General features: G+C 42.6%; 1 protein-coding gene across 1 annotated transcript in view; it reads left to right on the top strand.

Moving 5' to 3' along the window:
- Positions 1-21725, top strand: part of CREB5 (cAMP responsive element binding protein 5) — a 212932-nt gene that overhangs the window by 132097 nt on the left and 59110 nt on the right. Inside the window, exons 5-6 of the mRNA XM_037387045.1 lie at positions 13350-13476; positions 15639-15749. Of these exons, the coding sequence (XP_037242942.1) occupies positions 13350-13476; positions 15639-15749 (238 nt within the window). The remainder of the gene's footprint in view (positions 1-13349; positions 13477-15638; positions 15750-21725) is intronic.

Genomic DNA, 21725 nt, shown 5'->3' with positions numbered 1-21725 from the left:
GGGTTTTGCAGCATTGGGCAGTCAGCATGAGTTGAAACCAAGCTTGTGTTCCTGTACGGGCTGTTGCCAGACCTGCCGGTCTACGGGAGACTTGGGCCATGTCTAGACGAGCGGCATCACTTCAGCCATGCAAATGCAGCTCGAGAGGTCCTTCTAGCCTGGTCAGCATAACCTTTCTTAAACTATTTTATGCAAAGATGATGCCTCCCTGCTGAATTGTAATGCTGAAAATGTGAGGTGCAAAATCTTGAAGTTGTCCAGTGCTCTCAGAATTTCAAAATTTACCTAATTCATGCTGCTACGCGACTTCCCCTGGCATCGCAGCTTATTCTAGTTAAAGCACTGTTTCAGCAGCAGTTCTCACGGGGTAAGTGGAGGAAAAAAAGAAACAGTGCAAACCGAAACTATGCATGGAGTATGCTTACGGTTCACGTTAAAGACATGAAATAAATAATCAGAAAAAAAAATATTAACAGTGTGTTATTCATACTGCAGACTTTTGGAAATGGACAGGGTGACCCGAGCTTTTGCATGACTTCCCATTGACCATTATGGTCTTTATTCTGAATTGATGCAGTGGATGCTGTCTTAATCTTGAACATAAAGTTCTGGTTTGGGAGAAGAATGTTTCTTCTTTAAGACAATATGTCTCTCAAGACAAAAATAAAATTAAAAACCCCCAAACAGCTGTGAAGTACTAAACCAGAAGCATCGGTACAAATTGGAAGGTAAATATGTAAAATAAACTTCTCCTTAGTGCGATGTAGTGTATTATTAACACGCGTAAGTCAGCATTTCGGGGTATAATTTAGGAAAATTTCTTCGTAGGTGTCATATGTTTTTATGAGTCTGATTCTGTTCTAAATGATTGTATTAGCAGCACTCCTGTGAATTTCAATGGCAAGAGCATCATGCCCAAAAGAACATCTGCTACAGTAGGCTCAACCTCCCCTTTGCTTTCTCAACTGTGCTGTACATGCTGCACAAGGCAAATATGATGAACGCAAGGAACAGTGGAAGGCTGGATTGCGGATCAGCACGCTGGCTTCAGTGACAGTATCAAGAAGAGCAGCGAGGGTAGAATTTGGCCAATGCTTTCAGGAGAAATGCTGTGAATATTGTGGTGATCCTCCTGCTTCAGTTCATAAGCTAATCACCACCAGGGGTCAGGAGAAAATACTCAGTAGTAGTCCACAGATGTCAAGGTGTAAGGTGGGGATTTTTGGTTTTCTTTTGAAGCGTAAGACATAGATCACTGTCAGAGCTTGTTTTACAGCTAGATGTAATGCATGTTTCATACTGTGTGTTTATGGAGTGTGCGTGCATGTGTGCGTATGAGTGAGATTCCCAGTTGCTTTAAATCCATTGTCTTTGGCAAAGCTGCGTGCTGTACACCATTGAGAATTGGCTCTATTGCTGTTGATATCTTCATGCTTTTCTTATTGTTTCTCAAATTACTGTGCTAACTGGGCTACAGCTCGTGAGGTCTCTTTATTTTTCAGGTTTATATTTCCTCAGTGATATTTTGCTCATAAACAAGCACATTTTGAAGGTCACCAGGTAGACTAATGTGCAAAGCTCTTTAGGAGGAAAGTTTTGAATACGCTTCTGATTCTCTCATTCCAAAGGACAATTCAAAAGACAACAGCAAAATCCCGGTAAAAGCAGTAAAATATTTGCTTTTTCATATTTTATCACATTTCAGCTTGCTTCTATTTAAAACATCTCCTAATAGTAAGTATCCTTTCTGCTATAAGCTAGAGAGTCTAAAAAAAATGCGCTTGGTACCTGACATTACTGACCACTTAGACTTGCTGCTTTTTATTAAAAGTATTGTTAGATTTGTATGCATATTTTTTAAACTAAGATTTAAAATTTACATGATATCTGGAATTTGATCTGTAACTTGAAAGGCTACTGTAGACACAATAAGAATGAAAATGACCCTGAACTGTTGAAAATTCAACTCAGAGCACCCAAAGCGGTAATGACTGCAATAGTAGTTTTGTCGATATTTATAAATCAATGCAAACCAGAAACTGGATGTTTTAATTTACTACAGTTTCAATGTAACTGATACCCTCAATTTTAGAGCTTTAAGCTTTGTGAAGTGCAATGTTATTGCAGGGCATGCATCCAATTTTTAAAACATTATATAGATTGGAGACAGATGAGCTTTTCAGAATTATTTTAGGCCTATTTTGATTGAATGCCTGAGATGCATTTTCCAGTGGAGATTAATTGCATTGATGTGAAAACAAATGAACTCCAACCTCAAAATTAGCTGCAGGTTCATGCTCCAACCAGTACTTAAAAGGGAGGGAGCGGACACAAATAGTGACTGGAAATTATGATGACAATATACACTTTGTTGGAGGAGTAAAATAACCTTTTTTCAATGCCCGCTCTTTCTTGCTCTTTCTTTTAGCATGCATGCATGCGTAGGGAGAGAAATTTTCCCATGTATCTGTGGTTGCACGTGAGTGGACAGTGGCTTTTACTAGCTATCACTTCTTCTCCTTGCACGCTGCTGGAAATCTTTGCTGGTCTGTGTTGGCATCTAAATGTCAGTGACATCTTCAGCAGCTGCTACCTGTAGTGCTTCTGTCGTTGCCATGGGGCATTTCTGGAGCATACTGCTCAGGGAGACTGTTCTGGGGGACTTTATTAACAAATAGCAGCTAACACGGTTCTATCCTTCAGTGATACTGGCCTTAGCTATGTGAAAAATACTGTAGATGAGTTTGGGATTCTTGTTTACTCAGTTGATGCTCTCAGTCAGTAGTAACTCCCATTGAGGTGTAGGCAGAGAAGGCAAAGTGAGCTCTTTAAATAAGGAGAGCAGACAGCACTAGCTTGGAGCTGATCTCTGTCGAAGCACAGCTGCAGCAGTTCTCCACGACTTTGTTCTTTCTGCCTTGAGATTCACCTCTTCCCTGTGCTTGTCATCATTTGCGCTAATACAGCTGTCAATTGGGATTTTTAGCATGTTTAAGAGATGAAGCACGTGCAAAAGTTCCTCCCAGGAAATGGCATACATTCATTTTGATCTCTATGAAAGTTTGAAAGGAATCAGTGAAGTGGGTTTGGGGTGGGAAGAGGGTCACTGAAGATATATAGCTATTTGGCAGCTCGTAAGATATTTTTACACCTGGAGGTGACTTGCTAAACAGATAATTGCGAGTACATCCTCATGTATGTACTCCTCTCCCTCCTCCCCCACTGCCACCCACTGGAACAACCAGCAGCTTTGAGACACTGAGCATGTTTGGGGCTGTGACCGTGGTGGGCTACGCACAAGTGCTAACTTTCCTCTGGGGTGTCGAGAGCTTGGCACCACAGGAGCACGTGCAGAGGGCAGAAGTGCAAGGGAGGCAATGTACGTTAAAAAGCCCAGACAAAGTATCTCTATAGTATTCTTGTTGAAGAATGTGTTTTGGTCTGCCACTGATGCCATATGTCATCAGAGACTTTTCCAAGCTTACAGTTTTCTACTATTGTACTGATTTGATGTTTTGTTTAAGTTTGTGCTTTCTCATATAATGTCTTTCTTAAAGACTTCTTTCTACGGTATGTGTTACTTTTATAGTATTTTTGGTGTTGAGGGTAGAGGTTAAATGTCAGTAAATAAATCATCTCACACGTATATACCTACTTGTTTTCCTCACTAGTGACTGTGGGCATACTGCTTTCCATAGTGCATACAACACAGTTGTGTCTTGTCAATGTTAGACAGACTGAATCTGCCAGTGCAGATGCTGGAGTGTTTTCATTAGTCAATATTTTTCCAGCAAAATCGTGACCAAATCAGTGCTCCAGGCCCAACCATAGCATTGTGGCTACGTGTGCTATGAGTTGTATTGCTACATGGTCTTAAGACCCAGTGATGTTTGGAAGCGCTGTCTAGAGTACAAGCTTTGAGAGCTCTAGACTGACAAAAATGAGTAAGAGGCTGATGGATGACATTTTATTCATTGTCACGGGTATGGAACTGCAGGAATGTAAAGATTCAGATTAATTCCCACCACCACCACCACCACTGTTTTTTTTTTTAATTGCTGGAAGCTCCTTCTGGGGTGCACTGTGTTTTTCTGTTGAGTACCCACAGCAGTTGTGTTTCCGTGGGCGCTTAAGTTGGGTGCCTGAAGTGACTGACCATGACCAGAGTCCAGATAAGCAGGAATGTGGTGTTTGAAGTCAGGACCCTTTTCCCAGCTACTTTGAGCACAACAACCTTCCCCCTCCAACTTTTACAGTGTTGGTTGTGGGGGCAGATGGGGGGATGCTGAGGAAGAAAGAGTTGAGAGATGTTAAGCCCTCCAGAGCGTAAGGTCTCCATAGCAGTCCTGCCTGCCTGCAGGCGTACGAGAAGGTCAGCAAGTCCATCTTTCTGAGACACACAGGCAGGCAAACTTCTCTGAAACACAGGGACATGAAACTGCTGCCGCAGCATCCATCATCCTGTGGAGGACAGTGAAAACATGTGCTGTCATCTTTGACATTTTAATTGAAAAGAAAGCTTACACAGATTTCGACCTTAAGCAGTGTGTTTATACAAGTGTATACAGAGAAATAATCTGTCAGTTCAGAGCAGGCTCATTGCTATAGGAGTTGGTTTAGTAACTGAACAATCCAACATTAGCTCACACACCTTGCCTTGTTCCATGCCTCAATAATTTTTAGTAGAAATACTTTGCCTAGAGGCATGCAGTTATTAAAAAAGAGGCTCAGCTTGCTTAAAGTCTGGAATTATTAGCTCATGGTAACAAGCCTGCACTGGAGAAACTGTTGGTTCTTTGTTTTCATGACTTTGCTGTAATTCACCGTCTTTTTTTCAGAGACAAACTTCTGCTTTGTTTGGGAAGTTAAAAAAAAAAAAAAAGAACAAAAAAAAAGGGAAAATAAATCACTTCAAAAACATTCTTTTTTTCATTTTCATTATAAAGGAAGGTTTACAAACTTCTTTTATCTTATACTTCTATTAAATTGCGCTGGTCCAAATAATGAGGGTAAACAGAAAGAGAATTTTGAGAAATTTGGTTTACCACATTTCCAGTATAAGATCTGTTGGTATTGAGTACTCACGGAGAGCTCTCCAAATACCCTCTCAGCCCTTTAAGAGTAAAAGGAGCTTTTTTTTTCTTCTGCAACCTACTATTCTTTTCAGATGCAAAGTTATGAAGGTCAAATAAAAGCTATTTGCAATGCTATAAATGTTTGCAAATGGAGTCACTTGAGTAAACGAAGGCTCCGGCACCATTAGGTAGCACAAACCCGGCAGAAATGTTAGTTGGTGTTCAGTTGTCACTTTTGTCTGGATGCTGGAATTAGGTTCCTTTCCAGCTGTTTAACCTGTTGACATTTTTCCTCAGTGAGTCTTAAATTTTCAAGTTTTCTTGAATTTGCTTGCCAGGCTGGAGTCTTAAGCTCGACCCTTACAAAGAGTGGACATGTTAGAAAGCGTTTGTGTAAGCTTTATTGCTGTTATTATTCCTGGTTTTAAGTCAGCTGCCATGTGGTACATTTGTGCATTATTGCTACCTTCTTTCTTCAGTGAAAACTGATACACATTTATTTGTGGTGATGCAAAATAATTTGTTTTCCTGAAGAATTAAGCTTTGTGCTGTCTGAGCTGGGAGGCCACAACAACAGTGGAATCACTTTGACAACATTGCTTGCTTTTATGATCAAATCATGTTTATGCTGCAGTGTTTTGGTTTTATCCCACTTTTTTATATTATTACAAGAATGTGTTTTTATATGAGCTAGTTCTTTACAATGCCTTGAACCTGCCTTTTGCAGTGTTTCCTTGTTTTGCTTTAACTATGCTGTTATCCTCCATGTATCATTTGTGAGTTCCAGCTGTGTGTCTAACACTGTGCAGAACATAAACTCTGAGTCTAAGAAACCATTCTAGCTTTTCTTATTTTTCTTGTAATGGGTCAGGCAGTAAGACCCAGTGAAATATTTAGAGGGAAGGGAAGACTGAAACCAGCAGTTTCTAAGACCTGTAAGAGCCAAAAGGCAAATGTTAATGGGTTCTGTGAGGCTTCCAAGGACCTGCTGGTCGTTGTACTTATGCTGAATTTGCAGAGTTTCCTTAAACGTGTTCAGGAAATACAGGTGGCATTAGCACAATTGGAGTTTCTAAAGGCAAGATTTTTCATTGACTATATCTTTAAATAGTTTGGCACACTAAATACATTATAGCAGTGGGGCTGCCAATTTGTGGGGCTTTTCTCCTAGAAGCTCGGGTGAGAAGTACAGAATACTTAACAAATGTTGGAGGCATCTTTCCACAGGTTTCTAGTGTTTTACTGTAGGTATACCCATTCCCTGTCCTTTTTTTGTTGTTGTTGTTTGGGTTTTGGCTTATTCTTTCCCTTTAGGTAGATGTTATCTCACTGCAATTGAAAAGAAATGAGCACGAACGCATTTCTGATGTAGTTGCTTTGTTCCCAGTGAACAGCTTCTCAAGGGGTTTATGAATTGAGACTTAACATCTCTTTGCTAACTTTTGACTTTGTCAGTATCATTTTGTATCTGTATGCTGCATCTTGCTCCTTTTGTGATGCTTGTTGCTGAATTCCTTCTACCTCTTGCCAACATATAGCTTGTTATCTTAATTGTGCCAGCTCTCCTCAAACACTTACACGGGCTTTCCCTTCACTTCTGAATCAAGCTTCTTGTCTTTAAGACTTTTTGCAGTTTAGCTTTTATCTTATCTCAGTCCTCCAGTGTCTCTTTACAGTGTCAAGCATCACTTTAACTTTGCCAGTGTCTTTACCGTCAGCTAGTTTCTCTTTCACAGACTGAAATCTCTTCTTGTCCAACACTGGGGAAATACCTTAAGGTAACACATATATGAAAATATATGCACAGCCTGTTTAAAAATCTCTACAGAAAGCATAACTTTGTCTGGATGCTCCCCAAATCCTCTAAGTTACGAGCCACAGTTTTCCCTCTCTAGAGTGTTGCCCTTCCTGTGTCTCAATCTTAGTTACTCCCTTCCTCTTGCAAACTTCCTCGATCCTGCATTTCTAAGTATACGAGTTAAAAAACATACAAAGAAACAAAAAAGCAACGAGAGGACTGCCACCTAACTGTCTCCACTTCTTTAGCATATTTATTTGCTTGTGTGTTCTATCTCCATCTTCTACTTTTCATCTGTTTTGTGTCTCTAGATTGTAAACACACTGTGTAAGAATTGTCTCTTATCTGTGTTTATACAGTGCCAGGCTCAATGGGGTCCCGGTCCCGACTGGGACCTTTGGGCACCACCACAGTATAAATGTCTGCTACTGATAATAATAATCTACCCACATCATGCAGATGTCTGAATTGTCTGAGAAATACAAACAAGGATCTTTACTAGGTTGGCAAAGAGCCATTAATTTTAGGTGCCAGTTTTCTTTTCTCCTGAATATAGTTTGGCTCCCTGAAAAATCTGGTGACACAAACCTCCCACTTCTTGGAAAGCTTGGCTCTCTGGTGATGTAGTGATTAAAAGATCATTAAACATGGGATATGGCAGGTCAGGTGAGGTCCCTGCAACTATGCGAGGTATTCCAAGTACTTGTCTGATGCTTTGTTGTTGCTTTCCTTTCTGTTTGTTTTCTCATTCCTCCTCTGAATGACGAATGAATAAATTGAAACTAGGCAGGACTGCCATACTTTTTAGGGCCAGGGCGCACCTTAAACAATGGGCCACAAATGAAGAAAGCTATAATTGGATTGATGAGCTTAAATAATGGCACTGTGGATCAAACAACAGCCGACCAGCAGTAAGTGAGGCAGCCTCTCCAGTCAGTACACTTTTCTCAGCTTAGAACATCCTTTCCAAATCTTTCCTCTCTGACTGGATTTTTGAAATACTGAAGGCCCAGGCCAGCACTTGGGTCATACTGTGGCCTCAGTAGCTTCTGTGGAATGGGTCTGCAGCTGGTCTGTAGCACTACGTGCTCCAGTGAACTTTTTAGCAATGAAAACTTCAATTGTGACAATACCTGGTTGTCCATCAGACATTCAGAAGGTAGGCTGTTGCCGACTGCGCTCGTTCTTGGCATGGTGGTCTACTTGGGTGCTTCAGCCTGAAAGCCACCTAAACCACATGCACATACTGCCATACCTTGAAAAGATCCTGGCTGCTGGTATGCAGTGGTTGCTCCTTATTACATTGATCCTAACAGTGTCATTGCTGCCTTATTCACCTGTGTCTCCCTGTTGCTTCCACTTGCTCTCCCTCATTTTATCCTTGGTCTATAAGCTTTTTGGGGCAGGACCTCATCCGTAGTTTTTAAACCAAGGCTTCTAGGCAGTGTTTGAATAAATAAATATATATATATGTGTGTGTGTGTACATACATATATATACATGCATATATATATAAAAATGATGAAAGTCTGGGCAAGTCTGTGTTGCGTAACTGGAGTGTGGTGCAGAAATCCCTGAGCCAGTGCTGACCCAACATGGCAAATTGCCACCACAGCCAGCCACCTGTGGGTTGCTCCTGTGTGAGCTGGTTGGGTCTGGAGGCCATAGAAAGTCAAGAGATGAGTTCCTTTGCTCCAGTGCAACTCCGTATACTTACAGCTTTACTTTTTCCACACCAGGGATAACTAAGTAGAAGAAACTCGGTTGTGCTGTAGGTATTGTTGCTGACTTTGCATGAACGCTACATGCAGGAGAGTAAGGAGCAGGAGAGAGGTCATGGTAAGAGCCACTGACCCGCAGTGCTTTACCATAATAGAAAACTTGCTGCAGTGGTGCTTTAAATAGCGTCAGTCCTTCCGCACGCAGCCCCAAATGATCTAAGTGAGTATGAACCCAGTCTCCTGAGACCTCAGCAGCTAATAGTCATCTGCAGAAACTGTTCTTGAAGACTACCAATTAAGAGAACCCTAGTCTTTTAATAGGTGAATGTAGTATTTAGTCATCAGACAATCTAGAAGACTGGGTCATATAGGTGTTGCATCATAGCAGACAGAATATTTGGTATTAATCAAGAAAGCCCATAGCAAAATACGTATCATAGATATTTGATTACATTAGTGGAGTTATCTTTAATCGTTGGACAGAGTCATATGATGGAACATGGTCGAGTCACCACAGCTTAGCGGGGTTCCGCCCATCTGTTTAAATGTTAGTGAGGATGACTCATGGTGTTAGCACGACCGTGCAGAGGGAGGGGAGCCAACGTGCTCAGTTACAGCAGCTTGGCTAACACGTGGTAGTTCACTAAGCCACTGTAACCCTACCCATCCAGGCCACGCACACCCAAAGGGATAGTGTACCAGTGCTGACTGAGACCCCATCCTGCCCAACAGTGGGCTCCTGCTGGAACACAGTGAAAATTCTAAAACTGGGGAAAAACCCTAGGGATGGCCAGATTTTCAGTGAGGTTGAGCACCTGCCAGTTCTCTATCTTATCTGTCCTTCATTTTTGGGCTGTTTGCCCAACAACCCTATTCATTTAGCAACACAGGTGCCAAGGAATTAAAATCCCTCAGTCAGCAATATTGACTGACAGGCTGCAGGCAGCACCTCCTCAGCATTTACAAAGAGAGGAGCAGAGTTGACGTGTCCAACATTAAAAATAACAATTATAAACTCTCACTGACTTTCTTTGCTGCAGGATAGAAAGCAACAACAAAAGAGATTGTGTTGTCCTTGGAAGGAGAATAAATGTCTTAGACAAATTGAGTATCTCAGCCTGTACGGTTCTGTGCCATACACGTTCCCCGAGCTCTGCACAAGTGAGTGCGCACGAGCACGGGCTAATTGATGACCTGTATTCAATGTGGAAGCAATAGAAGTATCCATGAGTACTGGCCAATGTCAGCTTCCCCGATGGGGAGCGGAATCTGGTGTGCATTATGTAGCACTTTTATTGGTGGCAGGAGCGGTGCAGACTTTTCAACAGAGGGTCAACCTTGAAGCGCAAGGTTTCTCTGACTGCTCTGCACCTCTTTGCAAAAACACACTTGGGAACGGACTAGCAGGAGCGTAGCAAGAAAAAATACCTGAAGTACTGAGGGTTTTTTTTCCTCTAGCCAAGTGTCAAGCACATGCAGAGCCCCAAAATGAAGCAGCATTAAAGGTGAAACCGGGGACAACAAGGAGGCTTCTTTGCCATTTTAATAAATACCAATAATTCCCTTTTGCCCAAGTCCCATATTCCCAAACTCATTAAAGCAATTTTGGAAATTTTTTTGGCTCTGGGACATATAAACAAAAGTCAAACCATGTAGTCCCTTGAGAATCACTTGCAGAAATTGCATAGGTCAGGCCAGAATAAGTTTCTGTCAAACAGCCTAACACCTAAGCTTATTATGAAACTGGTGAATTGTACAAAGGGTCTGTATGTGGGACAGTCTCAGAATGAATAAAAGGTCGGTGGGGGCTGTTGTCATGGTACTTGTTTTACTTTGGTCCCAGTGAAAACTCAGGTGATGTTTTTATTGAGTGCATTGCTCCTGTTAGCCAGCGCAGTTCCCGCAGGCTGTGTCTGAGCTGGTGGGCCCAGAGGGCTTCAGGGCCCCAGCAGGCGGGTGGGTGGGTGCACACCTCAGTCTTGTCCCAGGACAGGCGTGAGTGCACCAGTGCTTTCTCCTTTCCTGCCCACTCTTCTCTGCCTGCTTTCCTGGGAGGGGACCCAGGGTGCACCCCCAGCAGGGACCGTAGCACACTCTGTTCTGCTCCTCAGCTGCCCCAGCACAGGGGTCTCGGCCCTTCTGTCAGGCAACCGTCACAAGGACTTTCCAGTATGAAACAGGGAAGATCCGTTTGAACTTGTCTGTTGCTTTGCAGGGCTGTAGCTGCAGTGAGGATGGGCTGGTGGGGAGTGGAATCTGCTTGTGGGGGTCACCACAGCCTCTGGAAACGAAACCGAGATAATTCCCTTCCTCACATCCTGCCTGGTACCTCCTCACTTTTTTATTTTCAAAGGGTCACCGAATCTTGCTTTTCATGCTGTTTTGACCCTGCCCTAATGACTTGTCAGTCCTCTTGTGTGGACGAGTGCCGGTACATGGAGCAGCTGTGTTTTAGGTGGAGAGTAGGATGGGTCAGGGACCGTGTACTGTAAGTATGTTTTCTGAGCTCATTTTTCCAGCCCTACATCCATTCCACTTACAGCACCTCCAGAGCTCCCCAGGTGCAGCCTTGTGCTGAGCTGACCATAGAGTCCCCTATCCCAGAAGCTGATTCATGCTCCCTCACAGAACTCCTTGCACCCTCTCACAATGGTACACCATGTATTTGGGAGACATTGTCTTGAGTTTCTTTGGGGGGGTGTGGAGATGTAAAGTACATCATATTACTCCATCAGCAGATAGCCAGGGAGGCATAGGAAGAGCTTCTTGTCTGTGTCTGAGATACATTTGTTGTTTTGGTTTTTTTCTCCCCCTTCTGAATGAGGACTGTATGTGTCGAGGAGGATTTTAAAAACATCCTTCAAAACACAGCCCTTTTCTCTCCATGGAGAACCAAGACAAAAGGATGGGTTCAGTTGTGTGCAGCTGCTAAAGAGAAGAAGGCAGCTGAGGGCAGAGGGATGGGAGTAGCAGGGGTGTCTGGGTACGAGGGGGTAGGCAGGGCAAGGACTTTGAGGTGGCATTTGTTGGGACAGAAATGTTTCTGGGGGGAACGGGCTTGAAGAGAGGAGGATGGAAGGACTGAAGGTCTAAGGATGGGGAGTACTGGGGAGTTTTAGGGAAGAGGGGATTAAGTGGTTTGAGTGCTGGGCAGAGGAGGATGAGACTTGTAGGTTAGAAGAAGTTGGGCTTGCCGTGAAACAAGCACCTCCACTTTGGGAACCTGGATGTGGTGTCCTCCATATGGGATGTCTGTGAATTCCATTGCTCACAGCTGTTGGCCTCTTTGCTCGCTGTTAGATAAATGGAACTGACAGCTGAAGGTAGAGGAGGTGTGTATGTGTTCATGATTGCCAGTATCACTTACGGTTGGAGGGGCAAGAAGTAAAGCCCCATCATTTGGTGTGACGTGGTTCAGACCACACGGAAGAAGTGGCTGTCTTCCCCCTTGCAGCTCTCAGGTTATGACTCTACTTCCCTGACTGGACCAGCGCGATTTCGAGGCTTTTATGGCTAGTTGTGGATTCATCACCGAATCAAAGTGTGCGTCCGCCAAGGCTGAGAATCGACCCTGATGTTTAGAGGCTCCAAACGTCTTTCCATGCTCCCCCCTGCAGAGGCCATTCAAGCTCCCAGACTATGGCCCCTTCTCTCCGGTCCTTCTCATAACTTTAGGGGTATCTCTTCTGACTAATAAACAATGTAAACCACATACTATACTAGAGAGCATCCTGCTCTGTGAGAATTTAAAGTACTAACTTGTACTAGCAATGTTTGTTGAGATACTGTATGTGGAAGCTTTCTTATTTTCATGCTTTTTGAAATGGTAACAAGTTGTATTTACCCCAAACTTCAAGCAACTCATACCTTCTTCAAAACAAACCAAACCAAACCAAAAGAAGCTGATTAATTTAACTAACTCCCAAGACCACACTCTTAAAGGCTATTTTCAAAGAGCAGTCCCAGCTTTGTTTAATCCATTTATTTTATGATTCTTCTCCTTTGTGAGTGGGCCTGCTTTCTCACATGCACTCTTTTCCCTGTGCTGTACTTAGAAAAATCCTTCTAAATCTTTTGAACTCATTTTGCCAAAATAACTCACTCTGCCTTTTTATAGTCCGTACTTTTTGCCTTTACAACCTACTTAATCTGAACGTAATTTGGCTAATTTTCTTTCTTTTTTTTTCCATTTTCTGTGCCCTGGTGACATGCTAACTTGTAAAATCAGGAATCGCTTTGGAACAGTTTCCCAGGCAGGAATATAAAGAGTGAGATGAATTACTCATTTTAAAGTAGTTTATTTACAGGTGATAAAATTTCAACATTAATTTTAAGTGTCACATTTTCTGTCATAGTCTGCAAAACTATTATCCAGATATTTTTGTTCCTGAGGGCTGAATTTACAGCAATGCACTGGTGCAGCATGCCAGGAGATTTTCCTGCTTTGTCTGTAGAAACCTTTTGCTGGCCACTGTAAGATGCAGAGGTGCATAGACTGAGATGGCTGTTAGTATTACATTCATGCTCTGTCAGATCAACTATCCTGGTGCTTTAACTGATAAATGGCAGAGGGAAGGTGATTCATCTCTTTCTGGAAATCTTTCTGTTCTACTCATTTATGCAGGAGAGGACAAATGCTGGATTGGCTTATCTGTGCCTGCTTGTCTAGAGTTGCCTGTGCATAGCAATGGCTGGCACGGTAAGGCTTGTTTTGGTCTCCATAGCCCATGACACCTTTCTTTCCTTTTCTCCTAGGCCTGTCCCAGGTTCTCTGTCCTCACTACTGCATCTACACAACCGACAAAGACAGCCTATGCCTGCCTCTATGCCTGGCACCCTGCCCAACCCTACCATGCCTGGATCTTCTGCTGTACTCATGCCTGTAAGTTTTCTGGTTTGGGTTTTTCGTGGGGGAGGAAGGTTGGTTTTTTGCTCGATTCAGCCTATGCAGAGGTGAAAGTGTGCTGAATTTTCTAAACCGTCAAAGTGTAACGAGTTAAGGAAGCTGGACTTCTTTCACTGCTTCATCTTACACAGGAGCATTTCTGGTGCAATTAATGGCATGTTAATTAGTATGAGAGTGGTTAGAAATGGTTTACATGAGACTACAGTTTCTGGTTCTCACACTTAGTCTTGTAGGTGAGATCAGTATGTCTGCGCTGGAACAAAAAGATTTTTCTGAAGTCAGACAAAACTGGAAAAGCCATGTACATAAGTTATGCCAGTGAACTCCAAGTAATCCTCTTGTCTGTGGGAGATAACCAGCTAACAAGAAAGAAATGTAACTTACTTTTCTGGCCCGGTAACTTGCACTTAAACAGAATTCACTCATGATTGCCGCTCATCTTACACTCATTTCTGCAGAGGTGGGAATATTTCCCATCTTCTGGGAGACCAAGGGGTGCTTTGCAATTGTATCTTCAAATTTTTGAATTATCTTAACAACCCTTTCAATATAAAAGGTTCAGGCAGATTAGGGGTGGAGATGAGTAAGGATAGCACGGGGGAATGGGGATTGGGAAAGGAGAAGTTTCTGTTTCGTTCCATGGTGCTTGGTTTGGAAGACGACCTGAGAGCAATTGACCATGGGAGGGAGGAAAGCACTGCTTGTTCTGGCTTTGCTGGAGCAAGGAGGACACTCCACCGGGCTACAAAGATTCAGGGTTGGCTGCTTTTTGAGCAGTCATTAATAAGTTATTAATTCATAACTCGTCAATAAGGCTCTCCTGGAATATGAACCAGGAAGTTCAATGAAAATAACATATGTCACTGTGGGCAATTTTTTTCCCAGCATGATTCCTAAGGGACCTGAAACGGAGCTAACATCCTGCTTCACTGTAAGCTCAGGGGCTTTGGGTTGCTGCGGGGGAGCCCTTTGGGCAGCTCTGCTTGCAGACAAGCAGGGTGCTCAGTCTGAGGGTCCCAGAGGTGTGAGCATGAAAGCGAGACAGACCCTGGCAGCGCTGGCTGCCCTGGCTCCAGCTCCTGCCCCACAGCCCTCCTGAAAGGTCTGCAGAGGAGGTGGCAGTGGGAGCTGATCCTGCCCCATGGGAAGGGTGAGGGTCCCTGGCAGAGGCAGCTTCTGCCTGCCAGTGAGCAGTGGCCTCTTGTCCTCTCCCCCAGGCCCAGCACCCATCCATTCTTGCTGGGATCCTGGAGGGTAGGAGTCAATACCTCACCACAGAGCACAAAAACTAGCTCCCCTCCTCGGAACTGCTCAGGGGGATCCAAAAGCTTCTTCCTTGTATGAACTAACGATTCAAGGGATGGCCCAAAGCAAGGCAGGATGAGCAGCTCTCGCGAAAGCGGCACCATAACCCTACTTACCACCCCTACCAATTAGCAGGGTAACAGGGCTTGCCTCTTTTCGGGGAAGGCACTCCAGGAAATTATTTCACCTAGGCCTTACTGCCATTAGTTTGTCTTGGAAATCATATCCCCCCCCCCCCCCCCCAGCCTAGTGAGATTAGCTTGCAGAAAGGGCTCTGAGTAGCCGGGAAGAGTTCTGCTTTGTGTTTTGCTATCTCAGCAGTACATGAAAGCTTCCTTTACAAGACGTACGGAAAACTCTTCTTAGCTGAGCGGTTTGAGTGAAGGAAAAAGAGCCAACTTGTTTTCCATATACTCAAGATTATAGATTTTTATTTATGTTTTTAACAAGCTAAGTTGGGCTGCACTGACAGGGGAAGCTACGACTTTATACAGTGATGCTTTTAAAACCACTTAACTCCGAGTGTTGTTATACTGGAAGGGAGAAAATCATTACAAAAAAGTACAAACCTGGGTGGCTGGTACATTTGTTTAGTAAAGAACCCTTTTTCTGTATAATTGGCTGTGAGTTTTCAGGGCCGATTCTGATGAAACACACGCCTGTGTGCATACACACATGCAATTCACAACACAGATTGTTATTTTTCCAGTCATGACTTGAAGAAATAAAGCTGAGTCCATTTAAATAGAAACTGAGCGTAAATTCTTGCAAATGTCTCCAGATGTTTTCAAAGCTTTTTTTTTTCTTTTTTGCTTTTCTTTTTGTTTTATAAGATGGAGCGACAAATGTCAATGAACTCTAACATCATGGGGATGCAGGGACCGAACCTCAATAACCCGTGTGCTTCACCTCAAGTCCCCCCAATGCATTCAGAAGCCAAAATGGTAAAAAGAGAATTTTTTTTTACAAAATCTTTTCTTTTCTTATATTGCTCTTGCATACTGGTTACCCAGACAGTGGGGGATGTAGCCAGACACTGCTTACTTCATTCTTAGTCATATGTTATACTCTTTTTTAATATGCTGCAGTAAATTGCCTTTGTGTCTATGAACTTTCAACATGCTCCTAGTCCTAGCTGAACTCTTCGTGAGAAGGAACTGAAGTGAAGGGTGGGTTATGTGATTCGTACTGTGTTAAATAAGACTTTTGGTGCAGATTAATGGAATTTAAGCAGATGGTCCGGCTAGTTCTCTGATGGTGCCTGTGCTCCACAACTTGGCTTGAAGAAAATTAACAGTTAACAAAGAGTGAAGTAAAAAGCAGTGGAGTGTACATAGTCTTTGTTTTTTCCAGAGAGGTGCATGGTCTGTCAGAGTAATGGCAGTGTTAGAAAAGCAGACCAAACAATGTATATAAAACTGAGATATTTTCTTTTGCTTGAGTGCAACAGAGGTGTTGCATTAAAAAGAAGAGTCAGAATTTGGACAAAAATAATGTGTTTATACAAGTGAAATGTCGTAGTGTTTTTTAAAGTTGTTGTATGTCTTGTTGTATGTACAAAGTCAAGGCTTCTCGGGCGTATGTACTGGTGTAGGATTAATGTAGGTAAGCTAAACTATAAGTGGGCGTTTGTGAGTTTTCCCCAGCTTTATATGCACTGTCATGAAGGCATTTGGCACTAATAACCCCTGGAACCAAGTTCATCAATGTAGAAACACTTAGGCTTTTTCAGTTTCAGAACTGCCATTTGCTGGCTAGTGGAAATACAAAGATAGGAGTTTAACTCTGTAGGATTTTTATCCTCTCCAGATAGCTCATCCTAGTGGAAAACAGGAGTAACTTCACTGAACTTCTTTCAGTGGCATTTCGCCAAAGTAAAATTGTCATAAGTGAGAGAATGAAATCAAGCCGACGAAGATTAAGCAACCACATGTTTTTATATATTTCTACTTTGCATGGCTGGTACAGCTTTTAAAGTTGTTGTCATCTATCCTGAGGCAAAGAAAAATATCATCTTGTCTATAGGTATGGTGCGTGCAAGAGATTCTGGATTAAGAGCAACAACGTATACAAGTTTATTCTATCCCTGTTTTCTTAGACTGGATAGGTCATGCCTTCGCCTCACTGTTGGTCTGGGTTAGGCTGTTAACCCAACCTCTGTTAACACCCCGTCTGAAACCACACTCTGTAAACATGCAGCCAGTTGGCCAGAAGAAAAGCGATCGCCAAAAACGCTGGCTTCCCCAGCCAAGGAAAACCTGTGGTCAAGGGTTCTCTCTCTGCCGTACCACACAGTGACGGTGACATGCCAAATGGCAACAGCATCTGCAGCAGAGCTTGTTAAAAACTTTTTGGAATAGGCAAGTGTTTTTTTCAACGCAAGCATAGATGAGCCAAGCTAAATACTCCTTGGCTGAATAAATCTAAAACTGGCATCTGTTTTGGGGGCTAAAGGTTCTGGAGTTTATGCTCCCCCTGCACCCCCTGCCTTTTTTTTACTGGAAGTGTGAGGCTACTTAAGAACAAGATTAAATTATTGGTGCATATGGTGAGAATTCTTTGCTTTAATGGCTGAAACTGTACATCAACACAAATTACTTTTTAATCTGGATAAGCAGGTTTTGTCCCTAAACCTAACGCGTGAAGGCATGGTTCTTTCAGACAGAAATTGCTGTTGGTTCCAAAGCACAGTGTGGGGAACGAGCAGCGCCTTTGCTGCTCAGGGGCTTTCTGCCCCTCTCCAGAGGTGGAAAAAAATCCACATGCGTTAACTCTTAGGAGTAAAAGGCATCATTCAGAGCTCCAGAACCTTTCTTCTTTTGAAATACAAGTGTTGTGGTTTTTTTAATATTCTATATTCTAGTTTTATACTTTGTTTCTATGTGAGCACACGTGTAATGCAAAAGGCCTCTTCGTTTAGCCACTGCTTTGAGGAATACGAAGCTATCAACAATACTCTGCCTGAAGACGAAGCGGAAGAAATGTAGGAAATATTCAGAGAAAAATTATTTCTTATGCGTAAGCTCATGAATTTTAAATCAGGATCATCTGTATTACAGGCGTGTTTGTTCTTATTTACTCTTTCACTTTACTTCGTGCTCAAAGCGTGAGACTTCACATACTCTGTTGACTTTTTTTAGAAAGCTGAAAGTGAGGGTGCTTAGTAGCTTTCTGGATTGCATCCTGCATTAGGAAGGAATTTCAGATTTCACTGGATTCTGCTAATGCTGTTACTGCTGGTGCATCCAGCACTGCTTATTTTCTCTTTGGCTGGCCCCATTCTGTGAAGACTATATGTCTTGAACACTAGACGGTTGTCTAAGCTGCTTGTAGCTAATGCCTGCAGTAACTGGAGAAGTTTGGGGGACTTCAGGTCTGATTCATCAGCCATGGCAGGTGGATCAGCATTTTATTTGTGCCTACATGAGAGAATGCAGGACAGGCTTCTCTAGATGTGAGACCAAATCATTCAGGCCTCATGAAAGTATGTACATGAGCAATGCAAGCATGATTTGGTATGCAGCAGTCCTAACAATATTTGGTGACATGGGTGACTTAATTTGCTTCTGTAGAATCAATAGGAATAAATAATATCTGTAGGGATGCTGTGTGACGCCAAGTGTTTTAGAGAAAGCAGACAGATGGGAAAAGTTTGACACCCTTGATCGGTTCATAATCAGTTTGTAGTGGGAAATGAAAGCCAGTCTGATAAATACATGCATTGTCTGATATACACATCTACAGATGCATATAGAATATATGTTGCATTAATGTTAAGTTTGTATAATAAGCAATTTATTTATCTATACAATTTTAATCAGCTTGTATTACCTGGCATTTATGGAAAGCCACACTCTGCCACCCGAGGTGCTTGTTTCCTGCTTTAATTTTTTTTCAGGAGAATGTTCCTTCAAATATTGAAGTATTGTAGATGACATCCTGGAACTGATTTAATTTATCACAACAATCTCAAGTTTCCCTCACAGTGTGCCTCTCAATCAGGTTATCACCTAATGCTTTAAAACTGTCCTAGTAAATGAATGAGTGAACATCTAAATCAATACTGCTTTCTTCTTAGATTCAGAGCTGAGTGGATAAAACCTTTATGCTGCCCACCAAAAACACACATTGATTTTGTATTAAAATATATTGCATTGGAAAGTGGAGAAAACATATAGCTCTAAGTGTACGTGGTAAAAATATGCAGAACAGCATGTGTAGCATATTAACATGTGGTTCAGTAGGCTGAGAATATTATGAACTCGTAATTGTTGGTGGTGCCTTTGCCTTAATGCCCTGCTTACATGCAGTTTGGTTTTGCAGTTTCAGAGTATTCAAGGTTTTCTAACTCGGAAGTGCAATACCGTGTGGGTTACTGGAGTGAAAGATAAATAGTGTGCACTGAACCACTGGAAGGCTGTGTGACAGCAGGTCTTTTTGGTGGAGCTGATGCCTCTTTATCTGAATTTTGCAAGGCATTGATCTTTACCTGTAGAGATTTATGAGCTCCGAAAGGAGGTATAAAAAGCAGGTTGGCAACGAAAGTAATCAAACTTAAAAATACGGTTTTCCATTTGACCTATTAATTTTTTTCTTTTACCCTCTCCATCTGCCCCTTGCTGGGTATGTAGTTTTATAAAATTTAAATAAAATGTAATATGGGTGACTTGGCTATGCCTGCCTTCCTGACAGAATCTGCATGGTTCTTTAAAAAATAAATTATTTCCGTATCAGAGCTATGCAGGATTGTGGGCTATTGTTTTTGCCTTGTATGCGTTATTAGGTTGAACAGTAATAATAAGAAAATGAATTTGAAAGTGTCTATCAGATGTAAGAGTGACAACGTAACCAGAAAAGAAAAGTAATAAACCAGTAATGAGCATGTTCCTAATTATAATGGTAAAATATCCACATTAACTGAACCTCATAATTTACCTAAGAACACTGGACAGCTTTGGCGAAGGAGGAAGAGAGAGGTGAAAGAAACTGCCGTTAGCCAGTTGTCATCAGCACTCATTTTTTAATTATTTTTTTATATAGATATATTTTGATTTATTTATTAAAAAATCAGAAATTTTATTCAGCTTATGGGAGTGAAGGGTCCAGATCCTACTGGTGGCTGTGAAAATCCTGGTCCAAGCGTCGCTCAGCTCTTCATCCCAGCAGAAAGACAGGGCTGGCTGCAGGGACCTGGGTGCATGTTGTATGGCTGTCGGACAGGCACTGCTCGCTTTTGCCAGAAACACAGCACGTCAGACAAGTGGGAAAGGCTCGGCCACCAAGGTGGTCAGCTTTGCTTGGGTGCAGATTGGGGTCTGTGTTTGGGTGGAGTCTTCTGCTGCTGCTTGTGTTACAAATAATGTGTGTTTTGGCGCCCGTGAGCTGTGATGGTGCAACTAGTGCAAAGGGAGAAATGGCTGGAGTAAGCTCCTACCCCTAGCTCTGGGTCTGGTACTCAGCTCTGCCGTTGCAGCAGCCGTTGGATGCAGAAACAGGAATGCTGCCCTAACAGCAGTGGTACCCTGGGACAGCGGGGGGCCTTAAGGACATCCCACCCACTGGGTACCAGCGCTGGGCTCAGGTTTGCAAGATTTCCATACTGATTTCAGGTAGGAGCCTGGTGCAGGCAGTCCGGGCAGGATCAGAGCCACCGAAGCTCTAGGTTTAGCTACGTAACACTTCATGACTGAAGGTATTTTGTTAAATATAATAAATGTCTTGAAGTCCGTGTCTTCCTATAAGCTGGCTGGGCAAGCAGTCACTTTAGTAGAGCAGCATGCATTGCTTCGGGGCCAGAAGGCTTTTCTTCACATGGGTTCTGGACTACTGAGCAGAAAGAAATATGTCACATCTCTGCAGAGCTATCAACAGCAATTGCTCATCTTGTCCTTCACAATAAAGCAATGAAAGCAACATAAAAAAAAAAAAATAATGTGCAAAGCAAAGCCTTCCAATATAAAAAAAAAACAGCTGTGGTAAAATTTCCTGTATTGGTAACTGAGAAGTGTTTTCAGGGAAGGGACTGCTAAATAGTTAAAAAACACGGTACTTCTGCAACTGTTGACAAAACTCGCTGTTCTGAAATTGTATCTCCTGTAACATTTGTGCTTATGTTTTAAAGTCCCCAAAGCCAACCTTTCAGTGTGTTCCTGATCTACGCTTTAAAATCCTCCCCGGGCAGTAGCTTTGCCTGCAGACAGTATGCCTTACTGTGGATTAAGGTATTATCATGATGGGTGAAGCTAATCATATTTTTTGTTTACTGAAACAGGACCTTGTACCCGTCATGCCTAAATCGTGGATTATGAACTAGACTGGGTAGGAACTAATTCTTCTTAGGCTGCCAGTGGCTCAATAAGTGCAACAGAGAAGCAAGGCGGTTCGGTTACTCATAGCTGCTGCAAATACGTGCTGAATATTTGATCTTGCTTCTCCCGAGTGCATACAAATTGCGTTGCCTGTTGCAGACACAAGTTGTAACAATTCCTTGCATTTTTCTTTCTTTGTGTCACTTTATCCCGCGGTGATCTTATCGGCACTATTTCCCTAGCAGAACTTGGATTTTTATTATTTTGTTTGCCTTGATTCAGCTGGGTGTTAAAATGACCTCGCTTTCTCCCCCACCCACCAGCCCTCACCCTTTCTCTGTCCCTCTGTTTCTCCACCACCCTCTCTTTCCTCAGAGGAATTACCGTCTTTGTAGATTTGTTTCTTTTTCTCCTTTTCCCTTCAGTGTCCACCCTGATTTTGTAACCATAGCAATAATTGAAATACAATCCTAATATTTGCTTGCTGTAGCTGTCGTGTAGCCCGGCGCATGAACTGCGGACTTTTGTGTATTGTAAAGTTTTGAAACCTGAGTTAGATGCATCCGTATATGTGAGGGCGACTTCTTTGGTGCCAAACTGTCCCTTCCAGAA

Source organism: Falco rusticolus, chromosome 4 (genome assembly GCF_015220075.1).
Source record: "Falco rusticolus isolate bFalRus1 chromosome 4, bFalRus1.pri, whole genome shotgun sequence".
Lineage (NCBI taxonomy): Eukaryota > Metazoa > Chordata > Aves > Falconiformes > Falconidae > Falco > Falco rusticolus.
Note: the sequence above shows the minus strand (reverse complement) of the source record. Positions and strands in the feature narration are given on the sequence as shown.